This window comes from Symphodus melops (assembly GCF_947650265.1).
Source record: "Symphodus melops genome assembly, chromosome: 7".
In the NCBI taxonomy this organism is placed as follows: Eukaryota; Metazoa; Chordata; class Actinopteri; order Labriformes; family Labridae; genus Symphodus; species Symphodus melops.
This window is the reverse complement of record NC_136697.1, coordinates 2,493,907-2,507,157: the sequence shown is the minus strand read 5'-3', so window position 1 is coordinate 2,507,157 and position 13,251 is coordinate 2,493,907. Positions and strand designations below refer to the sequence as shown.

The 13,251-nt window shown below is 43.8% G+C and overlaps 1 protein-coding gene across 1 annotated transcript in view; it reads left to right on the top strand.

Annotated features, from left to right (window-relative positions):
* Positions 1-13,251, top strand: part of LOC306826861 (uncharacterized protein) — a 44,992-nt gene extending 31,741 nt beyond the window's left edge. Inside the window, exon 5 of the mRNA XM_079348399.1 lies at positions 11,489-13,251. Within this exon, the coding sequence (XP_079204525.1) occupies positions 11,489-12,924 (1,436 nt within the window). The 3' untranslated portion in view covers positions 12,925-13,251. The remainder of the gene's footprint in view (positions 1-11,488) is intronic.

Genomic DNA, 13,251 nt, shown 5'->3' with positions numbered 1-13,251 from the left:
GAACCGGTTATAAATTTAAAAAAAAATTCAACAATGGACACTAAACAATATTCCAGTTCAGTTGTTTAAACTGCCAACCTGAACTGAAGTAGCCTGGTTCCCAAATCCTTAAACAAATAAACAATTAATTCACTGAGCTTTTGAACAACAGGTTATGGATTTGAGGAGTGATGATTCAATAGCGCAAAGTCCAGTAAGATTTGGTTGTGATGTAGGTTAATGCTCAGTTGGAGGATGTTGGAGGGGTAACAGGCTTGCAAAGCCTCCTACCAGACCATCAACAGCAGGTACAGTTTTCAGGCTCCTGGCCGTGTTCCGTAGCTCGCCATTGGGGACTGGTCCCAACGCAGGACACCTGGCCAGTTCAGTCGAATCAAAAGGCACGCACAAGATACCAGCTCCCCAACGCAGTGATAGTCTGGTTTCTGCAACTGCTGTCCCTTGGCTTCTCTCCCACACGCCTGAGGAGAATGAAGCCAGGGCAGCTAAACTAGTACCTTGTGATTGGTGAGTTCACGTCACATGATCGCCTCATGTGACGGTGCATTTGAGGGAGTGGGAAATTTAAATGAACACTAAATGAACCAGTGTTACACCTACGTCGAGATAACATAAATGTTGCAGATCCTCCTAAAGGGAAAAAAAAGAATACATGCAAACACAACGTAAATATACACATCACTCGTACATCTAATTTATTGCAACAAAGGTTGACACAGGTTAATAAAAAATGTGTGTATGTATATATATATATATATATATATATATATGTGTTAGTCCTGTCAGGCGATTAAAAAATAATCTAATTACAGGATCTGTAATTAATTAATCTCATTTTAATCTCATATCTGCTTAAGGTCCTCAAATGAAGAATTCAAATTTCATGACATTACAAAATTGTACGACTAATTACGACTAATACGATTAATTACGACTAATCAAATGAATACACTCAGAAGAGAAGATTTGAAGAAAAAAAAAAGTTTATTCAATCAGTCCAAAATAATTTCCAAACTCAATCAGGCAACCCAAATTAATTACACTTCCAGTGTGTTTCATAAATACATATCAAAAGAAGAAGGTCAAGCATGTCCCATCAAACCAATTAGGCGTGATGCAATATTAAAAAATGCAGTACAAATATAAATAAATAAAATTCAGAAATAAAATAATTGGCACTTAGGACTCTCAATTCAAAATGAGTACTAAAACTGACTCAATGCAACATTTAAAACAAAATAAAAACAAAAACAAGAATAACACGCCTCTAAATAAAGCAAAATCAAGATGAAGAAGACAATAGCCTTTTCTTTTAAGCCTATCACTTAGGCAACATTTGCTGCTGACACAGCAGGTATAAGTCAGGAGAACATGACATTGTTTACAGGAGGTTAACAAAAATCAAATGCTGCAGTTTCTTGGGCATAACAACTCAAACCCAAAAGCCCACAACAGGATCTAGGGTGTTGTCGAAGTGAACTCACAGTAGCACTAGCAAAGGTAACAGTGGAACTTGTGCGGACATGTTTAGGGTTTAAATGATATGTCAGACTGGAGCAGCTTCAATGAAAAGAAAATTAATTTTTTCAAAAGATACAAATGACTGTGTTCTTGTTAACTGTCCCGTCTGCGTTTCTTTTGAAATTTATATATATATATATATATATATATATATATACACGCATATGAAAGGAAAAAAAATGGATATGAGCCAATCAGGTCCCATGTTACGAGTAAATTTGCAGAAACTTTTCCCATTTATCAATCTACTTCTCTATCTCGTTAATCAGACTGTATATTTTCTCAAATGCCGCCACTTTACCAAGCCCCGAAACCCATTCCTTAAATAATGGGCCCACAGCATCTTTCCACTTTCTCATTATAATCTGTTTGCCAATCATGATGCTTGTCTGGACCCAGTTAGCTAAAAGTTTTATCATGTGGTTAATGATTTAGGGTTCCCTAGTATATGCAGCTCGGGACAAAGTTTGAAGTCTATCCCCACTATCGCTGAGATATAATTATGAATCGTGGTCCAAAAAGCCTGAACTTTGGGGCATGACCACAGTGCACGTACTAGATTAGTATCATAAATAAAAAGTAAGAGCAGTTTTCATTCTTATATCTAAAATACAAGGTAGGTGCATTAAATTGTGCCTTTAACGCTGCTTTTTCATATTCAGAACCAATATGTATGACAGGAACTTGGCACACAAGTCCTACCACTGTGAACAAGGACTTGGAACTCTTACATGTCAAGAGAGAATATAGTGAGTGTTAGTACAAGCTATCCAAGGAGCATGTGGTTGCAGTGAAGGAAGGTCAGCATATCTACATGCTCAGGGCTGAGGCTTGCCCTCTTCTTTGACGCAATATTACCTGCTGCTGAAGACAACCGCTTGGATGGGGTGGATGTAGCTGGAGTGCAGGCTTCGCCAATGTTGGAAAGTGTGCTTTATTTGCTTTCCACCATATCAGAGGGTTATCCTTCTTAGGAAGAGACTGTTCTCCAAAATATGCAAAGACCTGTGACAGTTGGAAAAAAAGATAAACACACTATCTAAAAATATGTTTTGCTTATTTACATTTTGCAATCTTGTAAAACAGCAGTTTTCTGTTATAGTAGTACATTTGGAGTTGTCTGTTGACTTATTGAGGAAATTGTTCCTGAAATAAAGAAAAGAAACCCAAAATGAAGCATTATTTACATTTCCCTCATTCGGTATAGCTTCATTTAACAGCTACTCCTCATCTTGCTCACTTTTGGTGCAGTCCGAGAAATAATGTGGTCATCTTGCCATCACGTGCTACAGATAGGAAGCCCTCTGCTGTGCTGGATGCTCCATTTCCACCAGTGATTTAGGCAGAAATGGGAAAACAGGGGGTGCAAAAAAAAATACAGGGGGTGCAAATTTTTTTCAGTGTCACTCACGGCGGCGCGGAGCGGAGGTTATGTGCTCCCTAACACACTGGTTTTGAAGAAAACTGAATAAGTCTCTAAATGGTGCATTCTGTTCAATAAGATGCATTGTTACACATTTTAGTTTTCCCAACCTTGATAATGTTGATTTACTGTACAGCCCCTGCCCTGACACACCCCTTCATCATTTGACTGCAACTCACTTGGTTCATGTTGTCTAACCCCTTTGTTGGCCCACTGCTTCTATCTGTACTTTCTTTAAAAAACAAACAAATAAACTTATAATATTACATGTGTCATCCAGTAATAATAGATCCCTAGACCTTGATAAGTCAATCATCTGTCAGCATATTCGAATGTCGAGCCGACCCGAAAAGGTGGAGCTAAACACTGCAGTCCGTTGATTGGTTGAAAAAATCGTCACTTCCCGTGTTACGTCGGTAAACAAAACTTCGCCGTGTTTAAAGCATTGAGTGTAACACAGCTGATTGTTTCCGTGTGTATTTGTCCTCGCCGCACACAGCCTTCTCTGAAACAAAGCTTCATTGAGTTCTTGTAATAAACAGTCACATGCCAGTGACAAAGTGGATGAACTGCTGGATGTCTTCTTCGTTGGTTTTGTTTGTGTCGCGTTTTTCTCCTTTGTTGAATTTATTAGATAGCGGTTAGCTGTTAGATGCTATTATATGATGCTATTTACATAGCGGCTATCATCATCCGGCTGACACGCCGTCTACCAAATATGGTACGGGTGGCTGTAAAAATGTAAACGGGATCGGGTTTAAGCTTTTCAGTACCGGTATTCGGCAAACATATTCTTTGCCAGAATTAGAATGTAGCCTAATCAGATACTTAGCGCACCGTATAGAAACCTGTGTAGTAAGCACATCTATTAAATGTAGATATTTGGACGGCCTAGGTCAAGCCGTGCAATAATTTCAAGGCTGTGTTTTTTTAAAATAGGCAGTGCAAAAAGCGGTTTCGCGGCAGGCTACCTAAATCTATGATTTCCACTACCAGTGGGCCTCACTTGCTGTTTGACAGCAAGTGCCATGGTTTGCAATGCATTTTTGACACCGAATGCTTGGTCAGCTGGCAAGAACTTGAGTTTTCAAAACCTGGGATCCAGAGTAACAGCAAGCAATGTGATGTTTGGAGATTCCAGTTTGAACTCCCTTAGGTCACCACAGGTGGTGACTCAAGATCCGGACACAGTTTCTTCTTTATTTTGTCGATCACGTGGAAATGCAACCTGTGTGACATACTGCTCTCCACTCATGAATACTGTGGTTGGGTTAAAGGGCTCAAGCACCTGGTTGAGTTCTTCAGTCAAGCTCCACTGGTCACCCTTTAGATCCAGATAATGTTTTCCTCTCTGGGTCTGGGTGACATAAACACGTTGTGCAGCACATAAAAAATCTGTGGGAAATGTGTTATACTATTTATTAAATGGGAAATATACAAGAAATCTTTTCAGCTCTAGTGGTGACCACCTTTCAATATCTAAGTTGAACCAAATTGCATATCACTATATCACAAAGTTGTCTGGGAGTAAGTATTCTTAATTATGTAATTCTCTTGAGAGGCCACTGGAATGAGCCTCTTCGGAACAACAATTTAGGGCAATATGTGGTCAGGGGAAGGGCCTCTGACTTCGCACAGTTCACCCGATAGCCAGAAAAGCTTGAAAAACATTCTATAGCCCCGTTTCCAGTCCGGATCGGTGCGGTTTGGTTTGATTAAGTCCGGTGTTACGACCAGCTCGTTTAGGTCCTAACAAATAGTGGAGAACCACACAGCCAGTTTGCTTTTAAGGGATATTTATTATACAATCACCCCAAAACACATGTAGCAGGTTGTTGATCTTGGTGGTCCACTGATGAGTGAGAGAGAGAACGGTCTCCAAACAACCAGCAGGCATGCCACCTCCAACCACCAGATGACGCCAACAAACTGAAACACAAACCAAAAAACAGTACCAAGCAAAAACAGGGGCCGTCACACCGGTCTCAGTAATTAAATACTAATATGTGAAAGACTAAATAAGATTGAAACTAAATAAAGTACAGCAGAAATAACAGATAACTCAAGCTATTGATTAGGAATGAAGATCTACCAAGTTTAATACTATCCGTCCTTCAAGCTAGCTTAACTCCAATATAATAAATCATTACATAAACCATACATCATTGATCCGTGCAGCTCATTATTGTCTTTCTCTTCTTCTTCTTTTTCTTCCCTGGGCTGCCGGTCACTCTGTTCTTGTTTTTACTTTGCTGTCGTTTATAACGGGATATTAATTAGTACGGTCAGTGTCACTATCTGCTAAAGAGTCAGCTTCCCTTCTCCTTCACAATGAGCAGGTAACGAGCAGCTGTGTTGTGATGCGCCCGGTTAAGCAGGAGGCAAAAAAAACAAAAACAGAGCCTTTTATGTGATGTAGCTGTGTTTTCATGGCTTCTTTTTTAACATTAGTAAATAATAGCATGGAAATGATCACAGATTAGTCATATTTGAACACATTTTTGTTTGTATTTCTTCTTCTTATCTTCGACTTTTCTTCCTCACTCATTTGGCGCCCCTAGCATTTGCCTATACCGCCTATGCCACGGGCCGGCAGTGTGGCTGGGTATTGCAGGGCAGACTTCATCCCAACATTTTTTTTTTGCACTCCTTGAAGGCATCGCGTTTGGCCACAGTTCCCCTGGAGAGGTCTGGGAAAATCATAACCCGTATTCCTTCCCACCGGATTTCATTTGCGATGCACCTAGGATATTTCTCTGTCCCCGATCACATAAATCTTGCAATCAAAGTTTGACCGTTAACTTTGCTCCACTCAGCCGCAGTCCGGGGGCCAAGTCTGTGTGCACATTCAATAAACCAACCCTGTGACGTAGTTTATATCCAGCATTTCAGGCAGAGCTTTCTCTTAGAATGCAATTGTATCCCCAGCCTCAACGCCTTCAGGGATGCCGATAAAACGCAGATTATTACGTCTGCTTCTATTGTCCATGTTGTCCACCTTTTCACAGAGAGGTTCGAGTTGGATTTCGTAAGCCTTTGGCTCAACTTCAGCATCTTTCAAGTATCTGAGTCTCCCTTCCAGGTCTCCAATTCTTGTTCTGAGTGTTTTCAGTTTCTCCTGCATTGATGACGTTGTCTTACATATGTCTACCTTATTGTGGTGGGGGAGTTTGAGCACCCGAATAATCCTAGGAGCTATGTTGTCGGGGGCTTTATGCCCCCAGCAGGGTCACCCAAGGCAAACTGGTCTTAGGTGACGCGTCAGACTAAAAGCAGTTCATAAACCCCTATGGAAATTTTAAAATCAAGGACCGTGGCGTAGCCCAGCATGGCAGAGCCGGGGCCCCACCCTGAATCCATTGTTCTACTGGGGGGACTTCAACGCTCACGTGGGCAATGACAGTGAGACTTGGAGGGGAGTGTTTGGGATGGCCTCCCTGATCTAAGACAGAGCGGTGTTCTGTTATTGGACTTCTGTGCTCGTCACAGTTTGTCCATAACAAACACCATGTTCGAGCACAGGGATGTCCATAAGTGCAGGAGGTCGATGATGAACTTTGTGGTCGTGTCATCTGACACTCAATCATCACTCCTCAGCCTCCCTGGGAAAGTCTATTCCAGGGTACTGGAGAGGAGGATCTGGCTGTTAGTCATACCTCAGATCCAAGAGGAACAATGCGGTTTTCATCCCGGCCGCGGAACACTGGACCAGCTCTACACTCTCCAGCGGGTGCTCGAGGGTTCATGGGAGTTCGCCCAACCAGTCCACATGTGCTTTGTGGATCTGGAGAAGGCGTTCGACCATGTCCCTCGTGGCGTCCTGTGGGGGTGCTCCGAGAGTATGGGGTTTGGGGCCCTTTGCAAAGGGCGGTCCGGTCCTTGTGCGACCGGAGCAGGAGTCTGGTTCGCCGGCAGTAAATTGGACCTGTTCCCAACATGCATTGGCCTCCAGCAGGGCTGCCCTTTGTCACCGGTTCTGTTCATTACTTTTATGGACAGAATTTCTAGGTGCAGCCAGGGGCCAGAGGGGGTCTGGTTCGGGGACCACAGGGTCTCTTCTCTGCTTTTTGCAGATGATGTGGTCTTATTGGCTCCATTGAACCTGGACCTTCAGCGTGCACTGGGGCGGTTCCCTACCGAGTGTAAAGCGGCTGGGATGAGGATCATCCCTCTCCGGGCACAACAAAGGGAGCCTTGTGGTCACCCAATGAAATAGCTGAAGCTCTCTGAGCTGAGTTCAGTAACTGTAACTTAAAAACCAGAAAGCCAGTGGCCGGACTTTGATTCAACGGTACTCCGGTCTTTCTGATGGTGAGAGTTGTTAACTGAAAGTAAACTAGCATAGCATTTAATGAAATACAATGGCAAACACAGAGGTTCAGCACAATAAAACAAATGCAGCAGCTTACAATAGATGATCACTGAATGTCACATCTCGGCAACATTAATGCACAATTATTGCCTATTTCTAAAAGCTATTTCTAACAAGCCCAAAATCTCTTAATGTGGATCACTCCTACTGATTGTTGCAACGTTCGGTTGGTCTTCACTTTGTTGAATGTTGAAATCAGCAGGTTTCCTTCATGGTAGATGCAGGAGTAGGTAGCAGGATTCAGATATTGGACTTGAGCCTTGTTCCAATTGTCCTTCTGGACTCTGGAGTCGGATTCTTCATGTCCTTGTGGATTCAGGGATCAGTGGCTTTCTTCAGTGCTCCTGTCCTATTGCGTTCATCGACGTCTTACAAAAATCAAAGGGGAGAAACTGTTTGGGCTCGAACCAGGTAGTTCTGATCATGTCCAAAACTCTCAAAAATATGCTGTGGAAGTAGTCAACTGAAGCCTCTGATGCTTGATTCAGCATGTGAAGATCCACAGAACCTATACAGCAGCCAGGGAGGAGTGATTTGCAGTCCCTTGAAGCTGTGGTCATCTTGTGGAAATAGCTTAAAAACAACAATAGATTAAAAGCTGTGGTAAATTAAGTGATAAATTAAGTGGAGGTGGGGAAGAAGCTGGAGCTGGCCCTCTTTGTCCTCAGTGGGAGCGCCCTGTACCTGAGGGCCCTGAAGGCAGCAGAGTGTAGTGAGGGTGCAGGGTGTGTGAAGGGTCAGTGGAGATCTGGGTGCCTTTGCTCAGGACTCTGCTGTTGTAGATGTCAGTGAGTGACTGCTGTTCCTGACCAATGATTTTACTGCTTATTTTGATGATTTTACTAAGAGTGTTGCGGTGAGTGAGTAAACCAAACCAGGCGGTAATGTTGAATGTGAGGATGGATTCAATGAAACATTTATAGAAAACTGCGAGAATGGATTGGTGAACCTGAAGTTTGCGGAGCTTACGGAGAAAAAAGAGGCACTGTTGACATTTAGAAAAGATTTGTTCAGTGTTGAGTTGAAATGTAATGTTTATGGTCGATTATGGAGCCTTGATACTTATATGAGGTGACCTTATCGATTATTTCATTATTGACTGTAAGTGAGGGTGTGGTGAAATGGTCTTAGATGTGTTTAGATCTAGACAGTTGTCCCTGCACCACAGTGAGAATGAGTCCAGTTCTGTTTGCAGTAGTCCGACAGTGTTTGTGGTGTCCATGATTTCTGTGTCATCTGAATACTTGATGTAGGTTATTCCCGGGGTGGTGCTCCTACAGTCGTTGGTGTACAGAGTGAAGAGAAGTGGAGAGATGACCGAACCTTGAGGTGAACCGGTTAATATTGTCCGAACCGTGCTGAGGTGACCGTTCACCCTGACCCTCTGATCCCTCTCTGAGGAAGGAGAGGACCCAGAGAATGAGGTGGGGGTTGGCATCCATCTGGAGCAGCTGTGTGGTTGCACGGTATTAAATGCACTCGAGAAGTCCACAAAGACCAGGCTGACGTGGGACTTGGGCTTTTCCAGGTGGGTTATGGCACCATGCAGCAGGGTGAGTACAGCATCATCCACCCCTCTGCGCGGCTGGTACGCAAACTGCTGTGGGTCAGAGTGCACCCCTACATCGGCATGCAGCTGGGCCATGACGAGCCTTTCAAAGCTCTTCATGACCAGTGATGTCAGAGCCACAGGCCGATAATCATTGTTGGTACCAGGGTTGCTCTTCTTCGCCACAGGGCAGATGATGGAGGACTTCCATATTGATGGAATGGAGTGCTCAGCCAGAGAGCGGTTGAACAGCGAGCAGAAGACTCCAGCTAGCTGACTGCAGCAAACTTTCAGCAGGCGCCCACTGATGTAATCCGGTCCAGGGGACTTGTTGGGCTTAATCCGCTTCAGCGAGTGCTCCACATCTTTAGGCAGCAACTGTAGGTCCTCAGTGGACTGAAGCATAGAGACGAGCTCTGTAGTGAGCTCCTCCCTCTCCTTGGTGTAGTCACACTGATCAAACCTGCAATAAAAGTTGTTAAGATCCTCCGCCATGCGGACAGACACCTCTGCAGGGAGCCCAGATGAGGTGGAGTTGGAGGGGAGCCCAGCCAGGGTTTTCACACCCTGCCAAGCATCCCTGGCCTTTCCATTGTTAAATAGCCTCTCCACCCTGTCTTTATACGCTCTTTTGGCTGTTTTTATTTCTTTATTCAGTCTGTTTTGGATGAGTTTACCTTCCTGTTTGTTTCCTGAGTTAAATGCTATTTTCTTTTCATTCAGGGTAGTTTGGAGTGATTTTGTTATCCAGGGCTTATTATCTGAAAACACTTTAACTGTTCTAACAGGGACCAACATCTCTGCACAGAAAGTGATGTATGATGTTACTGCATCAGTGGCCTGCTCTAAAGTGTTGCCTTCTGTAAACACCTCCCACAGTGTACAGTCAAAACAGCCCTGAAGGGTCTCCTGCACTACACTGTCCCTTTGTTGGACCTGTCTCTTGACTACCCCTTCTCTCTGTAGTTTGGTGCGGTATACTGGGACTAAGTGGACAACATTGTGGTCTGCAGTACTGAGTGGTGGTTTTTTAAAAGCTCTGTATGCATCTTTGTCATTGCCAAAGCAGAGGTCGATTGTTTTATCGCCCCTGGTGGCACAGGTCACATACTGGTGGTAAGTGGGGAGAGTTTTATTCAGTCTGCATCCATTAAAATCCCCGAGAACAAACACAGGAGAGTCAATCTCGAGCTTGTGGACGCAACGGCCTCTGCCACGCGTGTCACATTACCCGATGGAGGGATGTACACGAGCACGAGCGCAAGCTGACCAAACTCACGGGGTAGGTATTTGGGTCTGAAAGTTAGTGCAAGCAGTTCCACATCAGCTGTGCAGCTGGAGTCTATGACAGTGGCGGTCCTACTCCACGCCTGATTGACATACACACAGACCCCGCCTCCATGCCTCTTCCGAACACTCACAGTGTCCCGGTCCAAGCGAAATGGAGACCCGAAGCCGCTGAGGGAGAGCTGTGAGTCCAGGATGGTGCTGTCAAGCCAGGTCTCCTTGACACAGATCAGACTCACGCCCTTATATGCCCACTGACACAAGATGTTGGCATAGCTCGTCCAGTTTGTTGCGGAGTGACCAGACATTGGCGAGCAGGATAGATGGTAGCGGTGGACTCTTGGATGTACGGGAGAGATCCTTTAGCCTCTGCCTAGCGCCTCCCCTCCTTCCCTGCTTCCTCCTCTGGGCAGTCCCGCTGCCAGCTCCGCGTTGGCCCGGTAGAATCTCGGTCCAGTTTTGTAGACCCGCTGGAACTGGGTAGTCCACGTCCCACAAAAATAACAGCTCCTCCCGGCTGTACCGCAGTGTTTGACTTCCACGATTGGCTTCAAATGCGAGCAGGGGACCCACAGTGAACCAGGTTAGCAGAAGCAGCGCAGGTACCCACTTCCTCATTGTGACAGGTAGCACAAAGTTTGAAAAAAAGAAATAATAGGTGATGGAAGTTCGATCATGCAGAGTTCAGTTACTGATGATCAAGCATACATTCAGGAACAGATTACCAATCAGAATCATACGATTAGATGACAGGATTTGCAGCTTTGCAACAAGCAAACGAACAAACAGCACTCAGGACGCTCCTCCGCCTGTCGCCATCACAGCGCCAAACATACCACCAATTTGTGGGGCATGGCCAGCCAGAATACCACAGAGAATATCGGCTAAAAGGATCAGACTGCACTGCAGAGCTCGGATAGGCAGCCCTCTTCTCCACCACGTCAGGTGACTCCCTTGATGACTAATGACTAATCTTAACAAAATCTAATTAGTTTGTAACAAACTAGACTGTTTTCAACATATCTTGAAATTTCATGTTTTCGTTCCAATGGAAATACCTGAGCGACGCGGCATGAGAGGAGAGTTGTCCAGGCTGCAGCCATACCTTAACGTTTAACCAAACGTTAAATGCCCACTTTCCAGGATTTAATGATGATGAGGAGAAACTTAGTCTTCACAGCATCAGACTACCAGCACCCTAATTTTACACAATCTCTTCAGCTGGTTTCATTTACTTTAACTTTTTTTCTTTTTTTCTTTTTTTAAAAAAAAAAGCCTTATTAATATTTAAAAAATAGTCTAAGTCTGGTTAATGTTTGTTTACTGTGTTTTGCAGATGTCCATCAACTGTTGGTGAGTAAAGAAGAGCTTCCACCTGAGCAGCAGGAGTGGAGCCACATTCTGGATCAGGAGGACACTAAGCCCCAACAAATTAAAGAGGAACATGAGGAACTGTGTATCAGTCAGCTTCAAGGACGGGAGGAGGGTGATACCACCAAGTCCCCCTTCGCTCCTGTCTCTGTTAAGAGTGAAGATGATGAAGAGAAACCTCAGTCCTCACAACTTCATCACAGACAAACTGAACAGATGGAAACAGGAGCTGATGGAGAGGACTGTGGAGAGGCAGAACCAGAGAGGGACTCAGATCCAGAGAGACCTTTACAACCAGAGACTGAGGTCAAGACTGAAGACTCTAATGAACCAGAGACTGCCATCATGACTGAAGACTCTAATGAACCAGAGACTATGGTCAAGACTGAAGACTCTGATGAACCAGAAACTGAGGTCAAGACTGAAGACTCTGATGAACCAGAGCCTGAGGTCAAGACTGAACACTCTGATGAACCAGAGACTGAGGTCAAGACTGAAGACTCTGATGAACCAGAGACTGAGGTCAAGACTGAAGACTCTGATGAACCAGAGACTGATGACAGTGATGATTGGAAGGAGACGAGAGAAGATCTGTCAGAATTAAACTTGAAAATTAAGAAACTAAATACTGCTAAGAGAGCACATAGCTGCTCGGAGTGTGGTAAAATATTTAACCGAAGAGATCACCTGACCAATCACATGTTAATTCATAAAGGAGTTAAACCCTACAGCTGCTTTGAGTGTGGTAAAAGATTTAACCAAAAACAACATCTGAACAGGCACATGTTGGTTCACACACGAGAGAAACCCTTTAGCTGCTCTCAATGTGAGAAAAGATTTACTGGTAAGTCTAATTTGAAATATCACATGGCAATTCACAGCGGAAAGAAACCCTTCAGCTGCCTTGAGTGTGGTAAAGGATTTAACCGGAAAACATATTTCACCAGACACATGTTAGTACACACAGGAGAGAAACCCTTCAGCTGCTCTGAGTGTAGTCAAAGGTTTAGTTCTGAGGGAAAACTGACAAATCACATGATGATTCACACTGAAGATAAACCGTACAGCTGCTCTCACTGTGAGAAAAGATTTACCCATAAAGTCAGTCTAACATATCACATGGCTAGTCACACAGGAGAGAAACCCTTCAGCTGTGTTATTTGCAGTAAAGCTTTTCAGCAAAAAGGAGACCTAACCCGACACATGTTAGTTCATACAGGAGGGAAACCCTTCAGCTGCTCTATTTGCTCTAAAAGGTTTACCCAAAGAGGAAGTCTGACTACACACATGTTGGTGCATACAGGAGAGAAACCCTTCTGCTGCTCTATTTGCAGTAAAGCATTTCAGCATAAAGGAGCCCTAACCCGACACATGTTAGTTCATACAGGAGAAACCCTTTAGCTGCCCTGATGATTCACTCTGGAGAGAAATGCTAATCCTGTTCAATGGTAAAAGTGATCCAAAGGAATCCAAGTGAACAACATCACTAATGTGTATTCATTAGTATTAACAGATGTTGTTGTTATAAAGACGTAAAAGACAATTCTTTTGTCTCTACTTCTTTGACATTCACATTTTGTTTTAAGTATGAGACGCATGCCAGTGCTTCTGTTCAGTGCAGCTTCGTTCAGCATTTCTAATGTTGCTTTCAGTCACTTGCATAGGTTTATGGAAAGTTCTTGACATTCAAAAATGTACAAATGTTCAAAATTACATTGTGAAGTTCCA